This window comes from Babylonia areolata, chromosome 25 (assembly GCF_041734735.1).
Source record: "Babylonia areolata isolate BAREFJ2019XMU chromosome 25, ASM4173473v1, whole genome shotgun sequence".
NCBI classification, from domain to species: domain Eukaryota; kingdom Metazoa; phylum Mollusca; class Gastropoda; order Neogastropoda; family Buccinidae; genus Babylonia; species Babylonia areolata.
In genome coordinates, this window is record NC_134900.1 from 26,731,284 (window position 1) to 26,752,861 (window position 21,578).

The 21,578-nt window shown below is 42.0% G+C and overlaps 1 protein-coding gene across 2 annotated transcripts in view; it reads left to right on the forward strand.

Moving 5' to 3' along the window:
- LOC143299762 (ERC protein 2-like) overlaps positions 1-21,578 on the forward strand; it is a 61,315-nt gene that overhangs the window by 6,502 nt on the left and 33,235 nt on the right. Inside the window, exons 2-12 of one of the 2 annotated variants that reach the window (XM_076613157.1) lie at positions 3,586-3,825; positions 5,913-6,059; positions 6,900-7,004; positions 10,048-10,191; positions 10,662-10,829; positions 11,854-12,021; positions 12,658-12,800; positions 13,794-13,835; positions 17,588-17,711; positions 19,242-19,355; positions 20,162-20,391. In XM_076613157.1, the coding sequence (XP_076469272.1) occupies positions 3,586-3,825; positions 5,913-6,059; positions 6,900-7,004; positions 10,048-10,191; positions 10,662-10,829; positions 11,854-12,021; positions 12,658-12,800; positions 13,794-13,835; positions 17,588-17,711; positions 19,242-19,355; positions 20,162-20,391 (1,625 nt within the window). The remainder of the gene's footprint in view (positions 1-3,585; positions 3,826-5,912; positions 6,060-6,899; positions 7,005-10,047; positions 10,192-10,661; positions 10,830-11,853; positions 12,022-12,657; positions 12,801-13,793; positions 13,836-17,587; positions 17,712-19,241; positions 19,356-20,161; positions 20,392-21,578) is intronic. The other variant, XM_076613158.1, reaches the window with a different exon arrangement.

Consider the following 21,578-nt stretch of genomic DNA (forward strand, 5'->3'; position numbering starts at 1 on the left):
GAGCGCACAGTCCTGAAATCTTAGAAGTAATTTTTTCATGTTTATCATATTTATGACTACCTACTCATGCCTGTGTTTCCTTTTTTATTGGTGAAAAATCTTTTTTTCTCTTTCCCTTTTTTAATATTTTTATCCATTTGTAGTATCCATAGACAAAGTTATTTGCATACATTAAAAATGAAGTTATAAATGATAGCTAGAGACAGATGAATTTTCCATTGATTCCACCAGGGGAAGAGGAATGCCCAGCTCAGAAACAGACAGGGCTTTTGATAAGGCATCTCTCTCTCCCGCTCTCTCTCTCTCTCTCTCTCTCTCTCTCTCTCTCTCTCTCTCTCTGTCTCTCTCTGTCTGTCTCTCACTTTTGTTTTAAGAGTGCCTGTAGTGTTTACTTCTTGTTTAAGACCCCCACCCCACCCCCCACGCCCCCCAAAAAAGAGAGAAAAGATTTCTAAAGAGTTTAGGGTGGCATTTGGTATGCTTGAATGCTAGGGCATTTAACAGTGAAAGTGAAGCATCCACACCCAGCCACGGAGGCCTGAGAACTGGATTCCACAGACTAGAGTAGTAGACAGCTCATGGACACGCCCTCTGGACAGCACTCTCTGACTCTGATAATGGTATATATCTGATTTTGGTTCCAGTCCAAAGGTCAGCACACCACACCCCTAACAGGCAGTGGCACACAATAGCCAGAATTGTTGGGTTCTTTTTTTTCTTTTTTTATAGTGTTTTTTTTGTTTTTTTGTTTGAATACTGTGAATGTGATGATGGTCTGGGAAACTTTATCTGTCTCTTTCCCTCCCTCCAAAGCTAACTCGCTCTTCACCGGATGAAATTTTAACTTGGGACTGATGTAACAGCGAATTCTTTTTCCCCTTGATTTTTGTAGTCTTCCCTTCAGAAACCAAACTCCTCCATCTCCTCTGTGTCATTTTTGTTTGTTTTCTTGTCCATTTCACCTCTGTCTTTTAGTCATACTCTTTGCTTTTAGGTTGGAGCCATAATTTCTGTCTCTCTCTCTCTCTCTCTCTGTGTGTGTGTGTGTGTGTGTGTGTGTGTAAGATGCTTCTCTTTCTTTTGAACTGCATTCCAGGTTTACAACTCCTGTGTTCACTTGTAGAGTGGGCTTTTTTCCAGTTTTAGATACATGGGATTGAACCTATGACCCCCAAATTGAAAGTCCAGTACTTTAACAAATTTAGCTATTGCATCTGTCATCTACAATTTTTGGGTTTTTTTGTTTGTTTGTTTGTTTTGTTTTGTTTTTGTTTTGTTTTTTGGTTATGTTCTCAAGTAGGTCTTGAAAATGGTTTGATAAACTAACAGTGTCTGACTCTCAGTTCATTTGTTCTCGTTTTGTCTCTCTCCAGTCTTGTTTGCATACATTTCATTAACAAAACTTTGGGCTTATGATGAAGGCCTGTTTCCTCTTGATTTAAGGTATTTTGTGTGTCTTTAAATTTAATACAGTACTGACCTGACTGTCTCCCTCGCAAATAGGCCAGTGGCCTTGCAGTAAATTGTTTCGGAGTTCCGTGCTCTCTTTCTCTTGTATTTTTTCACTCTCTACCTCTCTCTTTGCTCTCTTTGATGCCTTAACCCTGTTACTTTATCTCCTTTACCCTTATCATCTCCCACCCCACCCCACCCACTCTTTGGCCTGTGACTTTTTATCACAGCCTCCTAGATTTGCTGTCAGAGCCTTCATGTCTCCTGTTTGGTGCAAGATGCTCTGTCCAGAGCAGGAATGCGTAATTGAGGCGATTTATCAGCAGAGTATCAGCTGCTCCAAGTTAAGCCATGTATTTTAACATACATGTAGCATTCCCAATGTGGTGGGAATATTGCAGAGGAGTCTGAGCTCATGCATTTGTGATGAGGGGGTATGGCTGTTGCCTATCCTCTGTCGTCTGACCTCTGATGATGAGTTTGGTCTTTGGGATTGGATAGGTTGGGTTGTGTGGTGAAGGTGGTGGGAAAAAAGAGAAAGGTGTGTGTGTGTGTGACTGTGTGTGTGTTTGTATATGTGTGTGTTTCTGTGTTCAGGGGGGAGAATTGGAAAGGGGCAGGATTTGGTCTAATGAGTGTGCATTGATTCAGTGTACTTAGTCATGATAATTACCAGTTTTAGAGGAACACAGTCACTGATACATGGAAATCATCAATGTTTTGTATGGTTTCTTATTGACAGATTCTTGTGACGCCAATATTATTATTCTTTATTTACATGGGTTCAAAGTAATGTATGTAGAATGTAGTGCTTGTGATGTATTTTGTAAATATACATAGTACATACATCCTGTGACAGACAGTGACACACACATTCATAATCACAATGCCCATCATCCCCACCCCCTTCCCCCCTCTCTCTCTCTCTCTCTCTCTCTCTCTCTCTCTCTCTCACACACACACACACACACACACAGGACACTGTTGTATGTTAGACCTCATGGGCAAAATGCTACTGACGGCAACAGTTTGGCATTTGAGTTGGTGTTAACATTTGCATCTCTGCTTGTATGCTTTGCCCCAGGGGCATTCAGGATGTCATGAAGCACATGATATTTTGATATGTGTGCTCTATGTTGAAAGAAAGATTGTGTTGCACGCAGTTCCTTTTTTGGACCTATTAAAAAATCAAAAGAGCTTTTATATATTGTTTATGAAATAAGTATGCAATGGCTGTTGTTGCCTCAGTGTGTGTTTGTGTGTGTGTGAGAGAGAGAGAGAGAGAGTGTGTGTGTGTGTGTGAGTGTGTGTGTACATGTGTGTGTGTGCATTTTCTCTCAAGAAAAGTCACAGAACATTGATTTTAACAAATTTGCCTCAGATTATAAATATGATATCATTTAAGAAATGAAAGATACACACACAAAAATCTTTCTAGCCGCCGTGGCAAAGTTGGTTTTTTTTTTTGTTTGTTTTTTTTCAAATTTATATGGACCCATATTTTTACTCCCTCCTCCACTACACTTTCATTGATGGCCTGGGTTCGAGTCTTTCATATTGAGATGATAAACTGAGGTCTAGTACTTATATATATGTGTGTGTATGTATATATATATATAAATAGCATGCACCTAGCAAGGCAGCAAAGGGGTTGTCCCTGGCTAAATTTCTGTCAAATAATATGCATTGAAAGTAAAACAAATCTAGACCTTTACAGTTCCAGTTTCATGGAATCAGAAAGCTAGGAAACCACCTGATGTACGGGGGGAAAAAAACAAAACAAAAACAATGATAAAACCAGTAATGAAAACTGATATCAGATTTTTTTTTTTTTTTTTTTTTTTCTCTAAACGTTGAGAAGAAACAAATCTTGTACAATGAGCAGACTTTTATGGTCTAGATGAGAGGACTGAAATGTTACGGCCTGCATGTCCCCAATTTACAACACATACACACACAAAGAAAGAATATTGTTTGAGTTTTCCTGGTATAATTGAACGTTATGAATTGATAAAAACTCATTAAAAAAAAAAAAAAAAAAAATCCTTCAAGGAGACACCTGTAGAAGTCTGGAAAGATTTTGTGGTACAACAAATCATTGACCACACATGCCTGTGTGATCTGTTTGAACAGAGACACAGGGATCTTTTCCATGACCTGGGAGGCAAGTTCGGCACGGGGGAGGGGGCGGAGGTCATCGCGGCGGCCAACGCCTCGGAGCTGGAGAGCCTCCGGAACGAGAAGGAGAGTCAGGGGAAGGAGATGCTCATCCTGCGCCGCACGGTCGATGAGCTGGAGATCCGCATCGAGACCCAGAAACAGACACTGGCTGCGCGGGATGCCAGCATCAAGACCCTGCTGGACATGCTGCAGGTGGGGTCTTGGGTGCCGGATTATTGTTATTATTAGTATTATTATCATATTGTTGTAGTTAAAAAAAAAAAAAAGTTGTTATAGAATTGTTTGAATTGATAGTGTTATATAATTATTATTTTGTTTTATGGGGAAATGTCTGGAAGCAATTTGTCTTATGGGAAGAATGTTGTAAAAGTGTGATGATCACTGCAGAGCATTATTATAAGGAATATAATTATATATTTAAAAAAAAATTATTTATTTATTTATTTTATTGCGGTTGTGCCTATTCCTAGTATGATTAAGATTTCTCATCAACAGTGACAATCAGTGCAGAACATTAACATAATGAATCTATTTTTAAAGATTTTTTTTTCCACATTGCAGGCTTGTCTATTTATGGTACACTTAAGATTTCTCATCAGCAGAACCTGTTAACAATTTCTGTAAGCTGCGGATGGTTTTATTTATTTCTGTGGATAATTTGAAGTCGTTTACATTCTGTAGTTCACATCAAACGTTTATTGCACTGTTGTGGTCTATTTCTTGTTATTGTGGTTAGAGCTAGCCAGCACTGGATTAAGAGTTACTAAGACAAATAAACAAATGCTGCAGAGAGCAGGCATACATAATCCAAAGATGCACAATGAGTTGTTCATAACCGGATGCTGGAACAATGAGTTGTTAAGCAGTTGCTACAATTAGCAAGAGTACATAAGCAAATGCAACAAGGAGCATATGTACATATTAACGTAAGCAAATGCTGGAAGCGCCAGCTAACAGTTCAAATGTCCGGGTGTCAGATGACCAGTGTGTTGCAGGGTAGAGGGTTAACATAAGGTGTCAGGCGACTGGTGTGTTGCAGGGGAAAGGGTTAACATGTGTCAGACGACTGGTGTGTTGGAGGGGAAAGGGTTAACATGTGGTGTCAGACGACTGGTGTGTTGCAGGGGAAAGGGTTAACATGTGGTGTCAGATGACTGGTGTGTTGCAGGGGAAAGGGTTAACATGTGGTGTCAGACGACTAGTGTGTTGCAGGGGAAAGGGTTAACATGTGGTGTCAGACGACTAGTGTGTTGCAGGGGAAAGGGTTAACATGTGGTGTCAGATGACTGGTGTGTTGCAGGGGAAAGGGTTAACATGTGGTGTCAGATGACTGGTGTGTTGCAGGGGAAAGGGTTAACATGTGGTGTCAGATGACTGGTGTGTTGCAGGGTAGGGGTTGACATGTCAGGTGTTCAGAGATGCCAACTGTTGCGATGTCGCCATATTTTGTCACGCTCGATCGCAAATTGTTCCTACGTCAAAATTGTTCCGACGAGTTCTTTTTGGACTACATAGCTTTGTCACATACTCTCCTGTCATAATAACATTACCCAGATGCTCTGGACCTTTTGATCACATGGCCAGGGCAGTCACTTTGAACCTTGGTCTCATGTGATTATGCTCAGTTAATCGTGTGCGTGCTTACATTGAAACAGCATTGAGTGGACCGATCAGCTTAATCGTTTGCCTGAACAAGAGAGAACGTGGCTGAATCAAGTTGCGTCTTGGTCAAACAGCATCTTTGCCCAAGTGATTGTATGTATGCCTTTTAGATGAAATGTATGTTTGCTGATGTGGCTTGTAGTCTGAGAGTTCCTACCAAATTCAGAATGTACCAAATTCAAAATGTTCCTACCAAATTTCCTACAAACCCATGACAGGGGTTGGCATCTCATGGTGTTTTGCAGGGGAAAGGGTTAACACGTGTATGGCGTCAGACGACTGGTGTGTTGCAGGGGAAAGGGTTAAAATGAGGTGTCAGATGACTGGTGTGTTGCAGGGTAAAGGGTTAACATGTGTATGGCATCAGACGACTGGTGTGTTGCAGGGTAAAGGGTTAAAATGAGGTGTCAGATGACTGGTGTGTTGCAGGGTAAAGGGTTAACATGTGTGGGGTGTCAGACGACTGGTGTGCTGCAGGGTAAAGGGTTAACGTGTGGGGTGTCAGACCACTGGTGTGTTGCAGGGTAAAGGGTTAACGTGTGGGGTGTCAGACGACTGGTGTGTTGCAGGGTAAAGGGTTAACATGTGCGGGGTGTCAGACGACTGGTGTGTTGCAGGGTAAAGGGTTGCCGGTGAACCAGCTGGAGGATGACCGGAGAGAGATGGAGAGCCTGCAGTCCCAGGCGGCCCAAGACGCCTCCAAGATCCGACAGCTGGAGGCCGCTGTGGAGGCCAGGGACGCAGAGATCAGCAAGCTGTCTGAGGTGATCCTCCTGCTTACACACATACATGTACATGTTTTTCACAGACAGGCATGGCACATGCGTGTGTGTTTTCACAGATAGGCACAGCACATGTATTCCTGTTTAACAGGCATACTACAGCACACGTACATGTTTTCATAGACAGGTATAGCACACATGTGCATGTTTTCAAGGCACACACAGGCAAAAAATACTGACTGAACTGAACACAGCCTTATTGGGAAGTTGAGCATGTGCTCATACACACAGTTTGCTCACACATTAACTTTTTTTTTTCTTTTTCTTTTTTTTCAGTCTCTCAGATAATGGATGTGTGCACACAAGTCACTATCACAAACATGACATGTAAAAACATTGAAAATGTTCACATTTATCTGCTCAAATTATTGTGAGTGTTTTGATCTTGGAGGCATAGATTGAGTGTTGATCTTGGAGGCATATATTGAGTACACATTGTTCAGAAAGCTTGAGTGAAAAAAGCAATGTACTGGAAGAAATTATCATACCTCGACAGGGCATGCCAGTGTGTTTGTACACGTATGTGATCTTTTTGAATGTGAATGGGTATGACTATTGTATTTTGAACTTGTGCTGATTTACTATTTTAGTCCACAAATTTGAAAAAATCACTGCCTGATCATGTCATTTTACTGACTTGAATATTATCAATTTCTAGAGCGTGCCAGTGGTGATGGTGAATGTAACCATTTGGATTTTTTGTTTTTGGGTTGTTTTTTTTTTTAGCACATAGTCAGTGTTGCAGATTGTGAAATTACTCTGTTGATTGAGTTTTGCAAAGCACCGAGTGAGACAACATTTGTGTGAATACATGATTTGCAGGAGTCTGCTCGGTTGCGAAGTGGCACAGATGCTTCATCCCTTTCTGTGGACCTGTCAGCCTCATCCAGTTCCAGTCACACTCTCAATGCCATGATTGAGGCAAAGGTAATGTTTTCCACTTTGACGATCATTCATTTTTTTGTTGTTGTGGTTTTCACCTTGACGATCATTCATTTTGTGTTTTACACATTGAGGATGATTCATTTTGCACCGTTTCCCTTTGATGATGATTCATTGATTTTGTGTTGTTTTACACCTTGACAATCATTCATATTGTAATGTTTTCCTCCTTGACAGTGATTCATTTTGTGCTGTTTTTCATCTTCACAATGATTCACTTTGTAGTGTTTTCCAACTTGATGATGACTCATTTTGTACTATTTTCCAATGGCAAGTTTTTGTCCCTTCATTCTCTTGCAAGCACCAAAACGCACGCACGCACACACACATACACACACACCCACACACACACACACACACACACACACAGACCAGCACACAAGCACATGCATATATATATATATATTCACACTACAGATTTTTATTAAGGCTGCTTTCCCAAGGAAAAGTGCATTGCCACAGAGTTGCAACTTGAAACACTATCCCCAACCCCTCCAGTACTACCATCTGGCCCCTAGCAGCTCTCTCACTTTTTTTATTTTGCCGATCTTCCTAGTGAAAAGCAGTGTACCTTTAGAAGTTGATCTTATACAAGACTTTGCTGGGTATTCTGTTCTTCCTGTCATGTGCCTTTTGCTACAAGGACATCAGTGTACCGCTGAAGACAAAAGAAGGTTTCAGATTACTTTTCACGGTTTTGTGGAAAAAAGATGGCGATGAATGAGGTAGTGTTCAGGGGAGGAAAATAGTCACCTGTGTGAAACTTGAACCAAGATCAGCCCCTCAGCTGTGATGTTGACTTTCACCATACAGCATAAAACACAGTGCCAGTGCTTTGTTGATATAAGCCTACATCCAGATATCATGCTTTTTATGTTTTTCTCAACAAACCAGAAAAGTCATCTATTTTTTAAGAACTTGAAGAAGAATCAACTTCCTTGATCTTTCTATGTGTGTGGGATGGTGGTGGAATGTGTGAAAGTGTGTGACAGTGACTGAAAGGCAAAGGGAGGAGGGGCTCTGTGAACTGTTCTCTGTCTCTCTGTCACAGTCTCTCTCCATTCTGTTCATCAGGCCCTCCCTCACCCCCACACCACTACCTCCTTGAATCCCCCCCCCCCCCCAGATCCCCTTCCATGTCTTCCTCTTCCTGCACCTTGTCTGAAGTAAGATACCATGCATTGTGATGGCTGGGTATTGGAGGTCAAACAAAGTGCATGGCTGATGTTGGCACTGCCCCACTCCCCCATAATCCCCCAGCCTCACATCCCCTCACTTCTCTCTCTGTCATGTCCAATAATTCCTCTGCCTTCAGAGCTTTCTGGTGGGGTCGTAGCAGGGTCAGTGGATCCCTTGTTGACAGCTCTTTCAGCTTTGCCTTTACTGTGTGCTGGGAAAGTGCAGTGACTCTGTAAATTTGTTCACTTGCTGTTTCAATCAGTATGGAGCTGTCAGTGTGCAGTACATATTTCCCAACCTCCACCCCACCCTCTGTCAAGTCAAGTCAAAATGATCTTTATTGAGTGTGCGTGTGTGTGGGTGTGTGTGTCTGTGTGTGTGTGTGTGTGTGTGTGTGACACTGTCCCGATTCTGTCTCCTCTTTAGTCTCTTTTCTTCTCTCCTCTCTCACCCTTTTGTGTATTGTGTGCATTTTCTCTCCACCCCCTGCCCCCCCCCCCCCCCCAGCCCCCCACACACACACCAGCCCACCACTCCACCCTCTCCACTTACTTTCTCCTTCTCTGGATTGATTTTTCTCTTTATATATATATATATATATATATATATATATATATACTCTCTCTCTTTTTTTTCTCTTTTTTTAACAAATACGTGAAAATCAGGAAAAAGTAAAGTGTTATTTTTAGAATCATGGATCTGCCACATCTGCCTTTTCACAAGGTCTTCTGCAAAGTTTTGTAAACTTCTCCAGCTTGAAAGCAAAGACCAAAGTCTGCAAAGTGGGTTTTTGAGTGGTTTGGTCTGAAGGAAATGCAGCTGTCGCTTCACACACACACAAGCACGCGCACACACAAACAGACAAACACGCGCACACACACACACACACACACACATTTCGCATGCATGCACGCACGCACACACACACACACACACACACACACACAGAAAGACGCCAGCTCTTAGGCAGTTTTACTGGGGGGTGTGGTGACTGGTCTGAAGCTGGCTGAAAACAAATGACAAATATGATTAAACAATATGTGGATGGACTCCAGTCTGTTGTGGTCAGTAACTTTCTCCGCAGAGTGGCCTTTGATTAGTGTCACTAAGACAGACTGTAGATGCCGGAGAAAGCAGATGTTTTGACCAAGCTGCGTCTTTTGTCTGGTGCAACTAAAAGGGAACCAAACCCACAAAAGTACAGTTCACAAAATGTGTAACTAAAAGCTGACAGTACCCACAAGAAAACAGTTAAACAAAGTGTGCAGCTAAAAGCGAACAGCGCTCACAAAAGCATAGTTCGGTTTACAAAATATGTTATCTTTCATCCCTGTGTGTTAATGAGTTCTAAAATCAATACAGATGGGTAAAGAGTATACCTGGTACTTCCCAATGTCTGAGTCACATGATCTCATGGGAAGACAAGGTATTAAACAGACTGGATAGTTATTACTGAAAAAAAACAACAACTAAAAATGATGATGATGATGATAATAAACTGAAAGCTTACATAGCGCAGTATGCCCATCTGAGATGGGGCTTACTGCGGTTTACTAATATGCGAATTTAAGAATAAGTGACATAAAAGTATGCACAAATAAATCAACGCAGGCAGTATGTCACTTATTCTTAAATTTGTAAAGTGTGATGAGCCCCATCTGAGAAGGGGGTACTGCATTATAATTTATATGAATTATGTCTTCATTTGATTTAATTATGTCATTTATTATTATAATTTGTGTGGGTTTTTTTTTTCATACTTTCAACTCTGTATGGAGACTTGAATCCACTTGTATCTCACCTGTTAGGGCTTGACAGGGTAATGATAGTGGTGATAATGATTGTACAGGATGCCAGAATTGCTGCCTTGGAGAGAGAAGTGCAATCGCTAGAAGACAAACTTCTCAAATCCAAGGAAGAACTGACAATGGATGACAGACGTGACCTGTCCAAAGATAGCCCGGGGGTCAAGGACAGACAGCAGCGCTTGGAGGTAAGTTGTGTGCTGCAAATTTTTTTCTTTTTTGTCTCTTGCTGTCTGTGTTTTTTTCCTTTTCTCTGTTATTTCTTTTTTTTTTTTTCTTTCTCTATTTTCTGGTCCATTCACCTATATTTTTTCCAGAAAGGCTGTGATAATTTTTGCCTTTTTCTTGACCTCATAATTGGGCACTCTTGCTGTGTTGTGTGGGTTTTTTCTTTTTTTTTCTTTTTTTTCTTTTTTGCACCTATGATGTGTGAGGTTTCATTCAACAATTTTGGGTTTTTTGGGTTTTTTTTTCACGTCTGTTACTGTGTTAGTATCAATATATTTTTTTATTCTGTTATGCATACTTAACGTTTATGGTTAGGTTCAGAGCCAGTGGGGACAGAAACAAAGGCACTGAGGTGAGAGATGTGTGTATGCAGTGAGATCGCGCTGGCACGCACATGAAGATCAAGAAGAAAAAAAATTGCATTGTGTAGCTGCAGAGCCTGAAGGATGAGATGGGGCGCAAGGAGAGGGAGTACGCCAGCCTTCAGCTGCAGGCGGAGACTCTGAAGCGTCAGCACGAGGAGACCCTGCACCACGTCACCGTCCTCAAGGAACAGCTGGCTGCCAAGGAGAAACAGACCACCATGCTGCAGGCAGATGTACGTCTCTGTGTGGGGAGGTTGGTGGGGGTAGGGGGGATGTTTTGTGTGGGTGGGGTGGGGGAAGTTGGATGTGTGTGTGTGTGCGTGTGTGGGTGTGTCTATGTGTGAGGGGGGTGGGGGGGGTTGTGGATGTGTGTGGGGAGGAAGGGTAGAGGGTTGTGAGTGTATGTGTGTGGGAGGGTGTGTTTGCGTGGGGGGGGGTTGTGAGTGTGTGTGTGTGTGTTTGAGGGGGTGTTCGTGTGGGTTTGTGGGAGGGGGTGTTTGTGGGTGTGTGTGTGTGGGGGGGGGTGTATGTGTATGGGGGAGTGTGGAGGGTAATTGTGTGTTCATGTGTGGGGGTTGTGAATTTGTGTGTGTGTGTGGGAGGAGGTGTTTGTGTATGTGTCTGAGGGGGTGTTTTGCGTATGTGGATGGGGGTGGATGTGAGGGCTTGTGTGTGTGTGGGTGTGAGTAGGGGTGGTGGTTGTGTGGGGGCCTGGGGGGGTTGGGGGAGTTGTCAGTGTATGTGTAGGAAGGGGGGCAGATTGTGAGTGTGTGTGGGGGGGGGAGGGTGTACAAGTGTGTTTGTGCGTGTTTGTGTGAATGTGTTTGTGTATGTGTATATGCTTGCACATATTTGTGTGTGTGTGTGTGTGTGTAAGAGGAGAAGTGGGGGAAGGGGTGGGGTGATGGAGAAACCTGTGGTTAGAAATTTTACGGATTCTTTTCACATATTTATTTTTATTGTCATCAAAATTTGTTTCTAATGAGGTATACACATGCGCATACTTCAATGTTATGATAATGGACATGTGTACATGTGTGTGTGTAAAGATGAACTTCTACGTAAGAATAAAATTGCTAACAATCCACTTTCCTTACGTAAAAAAAAGAAAAAAAGAAAAAAAAGAAAACCGGAATTTCATCATGTAGACTTTGGTGATGTTATAGATTTATTCTGTTATTCCTTTAACAGAGGCACCTACAATTTTCAGGGTTTTATACAAGATGTTAAAGACACAATGTGGTTGCTATGTTTCAGATCGAGGGTCTTCAGGAGCGTTTGAAGAACAAGGATGGGACGATAGAGCGCAAGAGCAAGGAATCCCAGGCTGTGGCCTCCGACAAACGACGGCTGGAGACGGAGGTGGCGGAGCTGAAGGATCAGCTGGACACCAAGGAGAGAAAGATAACTGTACTCCAGAGAAAGGTCAGACAGAGTTCATTGTCCCTGTGCAAGTGCAGAAATTTACTGTTTGACTCATGCAGAGCTCCCATCCCACTTTCAGTTAGAACAAAGTGTTAAGATTCATTTAGTCTACTGATTGATAGTTGGAAAGAAAGAAAGATGTTTTTCTTTCTTCTGTGCTTTATTCAGAGAGGTTGGTAGGGATAGCTGTGTCATTTGGACTTTGTGCGTTTAAAGAACAAATACCATATCCCAATGTTTTTGGTAAATTCTTGTAAATAATGTAAAAAGTTATATATTGTACTGCTGTGTGTTTAAAGAACAAATACCATATCCCAGTGTTTTTGGTAAATTTTTGTAAATAATGTAAAAAGTTATATATTGTACTGCTGTGTGTTTAAAGAACAAATACCATATCCCAGTGTTTTTGGTAAATTCTTGTAAATAATGTAAAAAGTTGTATATTGTACTGCATCGTTTTCTTGTTGTTGGTTGTTTTGTTGTTTTTTTTTAGATTATTCAGGTAGCATGGTATTCAATTTCATTAGTGTATTGTCTGTATCACCAAATTAATCAACATATTCTTGTTTGTCTTAGCGTTCGGAGAGTGTATGTTTAAAATTTACCGGGTGTTCAAATTGCTGTGTGGGTGGTCAGGTGGAGACGCAGGAGGACCTGATCAAGGAGAAGGAGGAGACGCTTTCGCAGGTGAAGGCCCGTCAGATGTTCACCGACTCCACAGACAGCGCTGTGTCCAGTTTGGAGGAGTCCATCACCGAGAAGGACCGTCAGATCGAGAGGTGAGTGCACTCCTTGTCTCCCCTTATTTTTTTTTTTTTTTTGCTGCCCTGTCATCTGCACCGTCTCAGTGGCATTGCTCCCACGCCACTCATTCTGAGTCCCCCAAACACAGCCACACCCGAGTTCATCTGTCATACTCCCAGTGTCGGCAGTGCACAGGGAACCATTGATGTTAGGTTGCTAGGAGGCCACACACCAGAGGAGACCCTGCACTGCTGCTGAGTCACTTTGGTGGTGTTCAGTGGTGCCTGTATATGTCTCCCCTTTCTGTTTTTTGCTCCCACATGGATGAGGGCAGCATGTAAGAAAAGCTTCATTGGCTTAATTTTAACCCTGGGCTGGGTTGCATGGGGTGATCTTTGCAGCGCTTGTTTGCTTAGAGTTAAGAATGTTCATAAGTATACGTAGTTTACCATGGAGTTAGGAACATTCTTAATGACAAGTAAACTTAGTGCTGCAAAGTTCGCTCATGCAATCCACCCTTGGTTAATAAAGATTTTGCCTTGTTTTGTCTTGTGGTCAGCCCTGAAATTACACCTATGCAGTCGGTTGGCCGGGCTTTCGACAGCGTGATTTGGTTTGGTGTCTTCGGGTGGTGGCAGATCTGTTTAGTACTTCACCAGAACTAGTTTGTTGGGTGAGAAGTATCTGTGTAAATTCTACCAGAGGAAGTCATCAGATATTTTTTAGTTTCTTTTTTTTAGGTGGTGGGTTGTTTTTTTGTTGTTGTTTTTTTAATGGCCAGATTTCCTCACAGGACATTGTGTGAAAGGGTAATGAAATATAAGCTTGCTGTTGATTTAGAACGTGTTGAGTTTGAACGATTTAAATGAATGTTTCATGTCCAGAAAGTGTATTTCCATGATTTGACATTGATGAAACCTGGCTGTTGTATTGTTCACACTTTTGTGTTTGTTCCTTCGTTGATGATGATGTTGTTGTTTATCTTACCAGTTTGTACACTTACCATATTTCTGTTTTATCTGTGTCAGAATGAAAGAGGTTATCTTAGAGAGAATCCAGCAACTTGGAAGGTACCTTACCGTCTGATGTCCAATCAATGCCTAACAGTTTTAACAGCAGAAAGGACCACGTACATATTTCTTTTGTTTTATTTCACCTTGCCAAGCCACCTGCAGTGCCCAGTGATGGCTTAAAAACCAGACCGAAACATAAATAGATAATGTACAAAACTGTATTCCATTTTATTGTGGTAATGGTAATGGGTAATTGTGAATATATCTTTGCATAATTATGTTTGTGTATGGGTTCATTAAACTTTGTACTTTCTGGCTTCTTGTTCGCAAAGTTGTTCTGTGTGAGTGTGACTAAAGCTTTTTGTTTAGCACACTTTAACTGTCCGATCACTTATTCAGTTTTCTATTCTGTTTTTTTTTTGGTTTTTTTAATAATTTATTTTAACACAGTACAGTTGCACAAAGCTACCCTCTGTGACCCATGATTTTGTTGCTTGTTGTGTCATAATGTAGCTCAACAAAAAAGGTATCTAGTGGTAAAAACATGCGAGTTAGAAGTGGGAGTTATGTTTGGATGTTAAATCTTAGGGAGGGAATGAAGAGGAAAAAAACAGACAGTGTTCACTGCACAGTGTACATTTTCTTGATGTATTTGTTCAGTCACTGTTTATTGGCTGGTTTGCTGTTTTTTTGTGCACCTGTAAAGATCACATGTGTCTGTCCCAAGTCTGTTTTACTGGGATGCTTCTGTTTTAAGGCATTTATTGGAGTCAGACTGTTTTGCTTTCCTTGCATGGCAGAACAGATTTCTTTGCTTTGGCGAGTGTGCGTTTGTGCATGCATTCTATGCCTTATGTTCATATGTGTGTGCCTGCAAACAAGACGTGCATACACATAGACATCTTTGCTTTTTTATTTCTCAGTATTTGGCTTTGTCACTTGCACACACTCGGGCAAGAATGCATATATCTGCACATACACACACACATGTGCTCAGACATACACACAGAGAGACTTAAAGACAAGTATGCGCGCGCGCGCACACACACACACACATACACACACACACACACACACACAGTCACAGTCACAGTCACTGACAAAGACACGTGTGCACAAATACAAACTCTTATATGAACTTACATATATATATATTGCCAAACTAGTTGTCACATCACTGACATGTAACAATATAAACTCATTTGTGTGAATCATTTGGCAGTGTTTTGTGAGAATTATTTCCCCTCTGTAATTGTCTCAGGACTTGAACACAAGAGCTATCAGCTTTCAGTTTTTAACATGTGAGAAACTAATAAGAATTTTCACTTATACCAGTACATTACTTTGGTGTGAGCAAGAGTGAAAGTGTGTGTGTGTATGTTTGTGTGTGTGTGTGTGTGTGTGTGTGTGTGTGTGTGTGTGTGTGTGCAATGCTGTAAGATGAATAGTGTAATTTTATCCCAACATTGTCACATTTTTCAGATTGAGTACATGTATGTTTTTAGCAGGATATTAATCCACTTAAGGTTTTAGCTCTGTTTTCCACATTTACCTTATTATCCAGTGATCAGGTTACCCTGTGTGTGTGTGTGTGTTTGTGTGTGTTTGTATATATGTGTGTGTGAGAGAGAGAGGGGAGGCGTTTGGAGGGTGTGTAGACTTCTTCTTTTGCTTAATGGGAAGAGCTTTAGTTACTTTATTGAAACTTTTATAATTTGGTTCTCTGTGGTTCTCTGCCTTTGGTTTAAGTCAACAAACTGCTCTCTGAAGTCTGTTCTTTATATTTTCCACATTGCAGATGCTGTTCTTTTATTATGTGACAGTGTTTGATTCCTCCCATTTGATTTGATGAATCATGATTAATCCTAATCCTAGTCATTTGGAATGTTAGTGGGATTGGATTGGATGTGACCCAAAGGATTTTTAAAAAAAATCATAACTCCAGTCAAAATAAGAAGTGATTATTGGGCTGGTTTATTCTGTCCTTCATCACATTTGTTTGTAACATCTTGTGGCTAACTCCTGCGCAGTCGGGTGAATTTCATTGGTGTGTGGTTTGCAGTGAGACCAGACTGTGCAGAACTGCCTGCAGTAAAGAATCTGGTGTTGACAGTGTTTTAGCTAAATGATGCATCTTTTGACTTGGTATCTTGGCAGATGTGGGTTTTGCGTTGCGGTGAATCCTCTCTTTGCACAGACTCGATTAGACTGTACCGTCAAAACTTTATTGATAGTCAGAGAAGAGTTCTTTTGAAATTAGTATTTGTCCAATGTCAGCATTGCCTGTGCACTTTCTATTTGATTAGGTGTCTTTAATTGAAACTTTCACATTGTGAGAGTTTGTTTTGATTAAAAAAGCTTTGCTTTGTGTTTGTGGTACTCTTTTTTGCCCATCTCGGTTTGTTAATTTATGCATGAATTGTAACGAAATAGATAGTAAAGGGAAGCACGTATCTGTGTGTACATGCATTTGTGTGTGGTGATATGTTTCTTGGCTACCAGTTTGTATAATGTGACCGAAGGCTGGAAGCTTACCGTTATGAAAAATGTCAGTGATATATCTTGCTATCGCAGTTAAATCTTCTACAAGTGAAGCAGTCGCTCAGGTAATCCTATTTTAAGGAAGGGGGTGCGGGGAGGAAGTGGGTGGGAAGGAAGGCCAAGAGAGAGGGTTCATACCTTGGTCACTTTGATGTGCTCAACTGCAGTCAGTAAAACTCGCAATTGAAAATAAAAACAATGCAATACGAAACTTCCTTTTGTCATAACAGAACAGAAACAGCTTTATTTTATTATAAAACTTGCTTTTGTGCAGAAGAGTATTTTCCTGTTAGTCGGAGTTGATGGGACATTATGTTCTCAAATAAGGTTTGTGTGTGTGTGTGTGTGTGTGCGGTCAGTGTTGATAGTGTAGTGATGTGTGTTTGGCACTCTACTCGGGGGGCCAACAGACACATTTGCTTGCGGTTTTATTTATGAAATGATTTATCCATCCATTTCTTTTAATCGTATTGTTTTACTTTTTTGTATCAACATATTTTTATGTGTGAAATTCCCAGGGAGAGCGCCAACCTTTTTTTTCTTCTCTTTTTTGTGCGTGTTCTGCCTGCAAGTATATGTGTTTTTCTGTCAAAATTGGATTTCTCTACAGAGTTTTGCCAGGGACAAGTTTTTTGTTGCCATGGATTCTTTTGTGTGCGCAAAGCGCATGCTGCACATGAGACCTCGGTTATTGTTATATCTGAAAGAATACCATCCAGACCACCACTCCAGGTCTAGTGGAGGGGTGAGAAAATTCTAGCGAGAGTGGGATTTGAACCTGTGCGCTCAGATTCGCTTACTTCCTGGGCAGATGCACACCATTAGGCACTCCAGATGAAGATAACAAACTATAATGTATTGTGTCGTATTGCTCTTTTTTTTGTCAAAATAGATTTCTCTGTTTGAAATTGGGGTCGCTACACTGAGAGCGCCACCCATGTTTTTTCTCTTTTTTTCTGCTTTCAGTTTATTTGTTTTCCTATTGAAGTGGATTTTGCTACAGAATTTTGCCAGGAACAAACCATTTGTTGCCGCAGGTTCTTTTACATGGGCTAAGTGCATGATACACACGGGAATTCGTTTGTTGTCTAATCCGAAAGATTAGCATCCAGATTACCACTCAATGTCTGGTGAAGGGGGAGAAAATACTGGGATTCGAACCTGTGTGCTCAGATTATCTCACTTCCAAGGCAGGCACACACGACTAGGCTGCCACTCCAGGTGGAGATCAGAAAGTATAGTGTATTGTTGTATCCTGTGTTGTGCAGACTGCGGGAGATGCGGGAACAGTCTGACCGAGATCACCAGGAAGAGCTGGACCTGTACGTCAAGACCAACCAGGACCTGAAGACTCAGATGGAGGCCATGCATTTCGAACTGACTGCCAAACAGGTGGGGATGTGTGGAGGGAGTTTTGAAGGGAGGGTGTGTGTGAGTGGGGAGGGGCGGGGGTCTGCTGTGGCTTGATCGTTTTGTGAAATGACCTGTTTTTCCATACCGTGTTCTGTTGCTGTGAAGTTTCCATTTCAAGATGGTGTCAAGGTGTGCTTATTGATCCATTTATGCTAATCCACATCTGCTGTTTTAAAAAAAAAAAAAAAAGCAAAGCAGAAAAACAACAGATGCCTGACCTTCGAATGAAACCAATCCGGCTTTGCTTTGAAAATGTGGAAAACTGTATTTTAAACTGTCAGAAGGACACTTGGCAACAGTTTGTTTTACAATGTTCAAACCAATCGGTGTCTACTGTTGGTGTGTTTGTAAGAGACCTGACAACAAGGCATCTGACATTTTTTGTAAAAAGTCCAAAAACAGTCCCAACATTGAAATAATGATAATAATGATTATAGATAGTACGTATAAGCCCCTATACACGCAAGCATGCGCACACACATGCTCTTGCATTCGCGCTCACGCACACACAAACACCCACCTGCTTGGCAGATAATCCAGGAACATTTTGCAGATTACTTTTCCTATACCAGTACATTGACCAGAAGGCTAGGGTTGCAGGTTTAGTTTTGAACGCCTTGTTATGTTAGTTGTGTCACCATGATATATCTGTGTTTGCAATGTGTGTAGTGTTAGTGGAGTGTTTTTAAGTGAATATGGAATGAAATGTTATTAGAAATCTGTCATTGGTCTGGATAGATAAAATGATTGTGTGGATAGGAAATGGATAGATAAAGTGACTGTTGTGTGGATGGGTAATGGTAGAGAAATGAACCATTGTTCGCCTTTCCTCTCATGGATAAAGGAAGAGTAACTATAGAGAATTGAACAAGGTTCGTAGGGTCCTTTCAAGTCCTTTTAAGTCCTTAGGAATTGGATTTTGGTCAAAAGGCCTTTTAAGTGCTTTGATTCAGCAAGTTGGTCCTTTTAACTCATCAGGAGGTCCTTTTAATTTTTGAAAGGTACTGTTAAGTCCTGTTTTATGAAGAGAAAGAGACTTGAGAACGAAACTGAAACACCTTCGACACCAAAACCGCAAGTTGCAAAGCGCGTTGAAAGATGCTGACGCGATCGTCTGAAACTCAGTACTTACTGTAGGAGGATACAGCCTATAGGCCTAGGCCCTAACAGTAGTGCGCTTTCTGCTTGGTGGCAGACGCGAAGCGTAGTACAGTGGCTGTGAGTCACGCCTGCTGCTGCTGCTTTGCTTAGGCCTAGCCTACAGTGACGTGAATTGCAAAGACTAAATACGACAGTCAAATGGGATTAGCTGTTCTTCCGTTTATGAGAGGTAAGTGTCTGCTGTTCTGCATGTCAAATAGATTGGGGTGTACTGTAAAGTCATGTCGGCAAAGGTCCTTTTAAACTGATTTGAGGTCCTTATAAAGTCCTTTAAAGGTCCTTTTTTGGCTTCATGCCCACCACCTGGGAACCCTGATTGAACCATCGACTCCTTTCTCCACATGTCAGACGGAGCTGTGTGAGCTGAGAGAGGAAGCCGCAGAACTGAGGGCCCAGAAGTTCCAGGCTGACGCCAAGATGAGACAACTGGAGGCTGCTGCACAGGAGTCCACCACGCAGTCTGTAAGAGGACTGGTTTCCTTCGTCTTCTGTCACTTTGATGATGGTGTTGTGGACTGCTGTGAAGTAGGATGTTGGATGGGTGGAGGGTGTCAGAGTTCAGAGGGTTGTGGCTCATCCTGATTTCCCTTCTCTCAAACTCCTGTCTTTTTCCCTTCATCTCCCTCTCTCTCTCTCTCTCTCTCTCTCTCTCTCTCTCTCTCATGCCTATACATGTTATGTACATTTATGTCCTTGTCATTTTCTTTAAAATACATTCAAACATTTGACTCTCCCTCTCTGTCTCTGAGTTGGTCTCTCTTTCTCTTTCCCTTTCTCTTTCCCTTTCTCTCTCTCTCTCTCTCTCTCTCTCTCTCTCTCTTTTGTTTCATCTAAATCATTCTCTCTCTCACTCTCTCTATCTCTGTCTGTCTAGGTCTGTGTCTGTATGTCTGTCTGTCTGTCTCTCTCTCTCTCTCTCTCTCTCTCTCCTCACCCTTCTCTCTCTCTCCTGTTTCATCTAAATCATCCCTAAACAGCAAATTCTCTCTCTCTCTCTCTCCCTCTCCCTCTCTCTCTCTCTCTGCCTATCCCCACCTATTTCTCTTGCTTCCTCTCTTTCTTCCTAACTCAGTTTTCTTGGATTTTCTTTTCTTGTACTTTTTTTTTTTTAAACTTGATTTTGTACCTCAGTGCTGGGTGAAAAAACAAAAACAAACAACAACATGATTGTTGTTATCATGCTAATCTCAGTACCCTTAGGAAAAACAAAACTTCATTTTTCTTTTCGTTTCGCTTCTCACCTCCCTACATCCTGCGCATTTCCGCAGAGCAAAGAGGTGGCTACAGCCGAGATGCAGACAGACCCAGTGCAGGACTCGGACCTGTGGACCTCTGCAGGGGACCCCAGCAGCATGGCCGAGGGGCCACAGGTGAACGGGGGGGAGGAGGACGGAGGAGAGGCCCCGGCCCCCAACCTGCTGGAGGAGCTGCAGAAGAAGGTGTCTGAGCTGGAGGAGGACAAGAAGGAGAAGGAAGCCCAGATCACCGACATGCAGGAGTAAGGGCTTGATTGACGCTTGGGGTGAAAGAGGAAAAAAAAGCAGGCGGGCTGGGGAACTCTTAGCAGCGGATCCGCTGTTTTCAGCGGAAGAGTGGTTTTATTGCAGAGGGAAAAAATAAAATGAATTTTTTCAGTGGACTGTCAGTGGATCCACTATTTTCAGCGGAAGAGCAGATGATTTTAGAGGAAAAAATAATATAAATTTTTTCAGTGGACTGTCAGTGGTTACACTATTTTCAGAGGAAGAGCAGTTGATTTCAGAGGAATGAAATAAAATAAAATTTTTACGTGGACTCTCAGCAGATATGCTGTTTTCAGCAGAAAAGCAGTTGATTTCAGTCCAGTCCGTTTCAAGCCAGGTTCAGTTTTTCGTTTTGAGCTGGGTTCAGTTTTTCATCTATACAGTGACGTTACTTTTGCTTTAATCGCCATCTTGTAATTTTCAAACGGCAAGCATGTCTTGAGTGGTGAATCGTGGCCACGTATTTTTGTAACGAAGAAAGCATTGCAGATAAGTGGGGATGGGAATGGTTGTCACAAACTGTTGAAGTAGGAGAGGAAGAGGACCGCCCTGTTTTTTTCTTGGGGGTCCAAGAAGAAACTGTGAATTATTGTTTTAGCTTTCATGAGAGGCCCCCCAAACCTCTTAAGAATCACTGATTTCCGTTTTCGGGGCTTTGCCTCCATGCACCCCACCAGGGGCATCAGGCAGCCCCAGGACTCCAGCCGATTTTCTGAGGAAACTCACCTGGAGAATTCCACAGCCTGTAAAAGGTTAAAAGGTCCCACAGCCTTTTATGGGCCCTGACAGCAGTGCATTCATATCCACTGTGTAGGGCTGGGCATAGGTAGGCAGGGAGGCCCAGTCCTCTCCTTGTGCTGTTGTAACCTTCCCCAAGCCAGGTACCCATACACCTGGGTGGGGTGAGGAAAATCTGAGTGATGTGCCTTTCTGATGGACACAACTCTGTGCCAAAAGAGGGGATCGAACCCGTACCACTGGATCACAAACACATCACCTTACTGATCTTTTACCATGGCACCTCCCTGTGTGAAAGGAGGGACACACCTTACTGATCTTTTACCATGGCACCTCCCTGTGTGAAAGGAGGGACACACCTTACTGATTTTTTACCATGACACCTCCCTGTGTGAAAGGAGGGAAACACCTTACTGATTTTTTA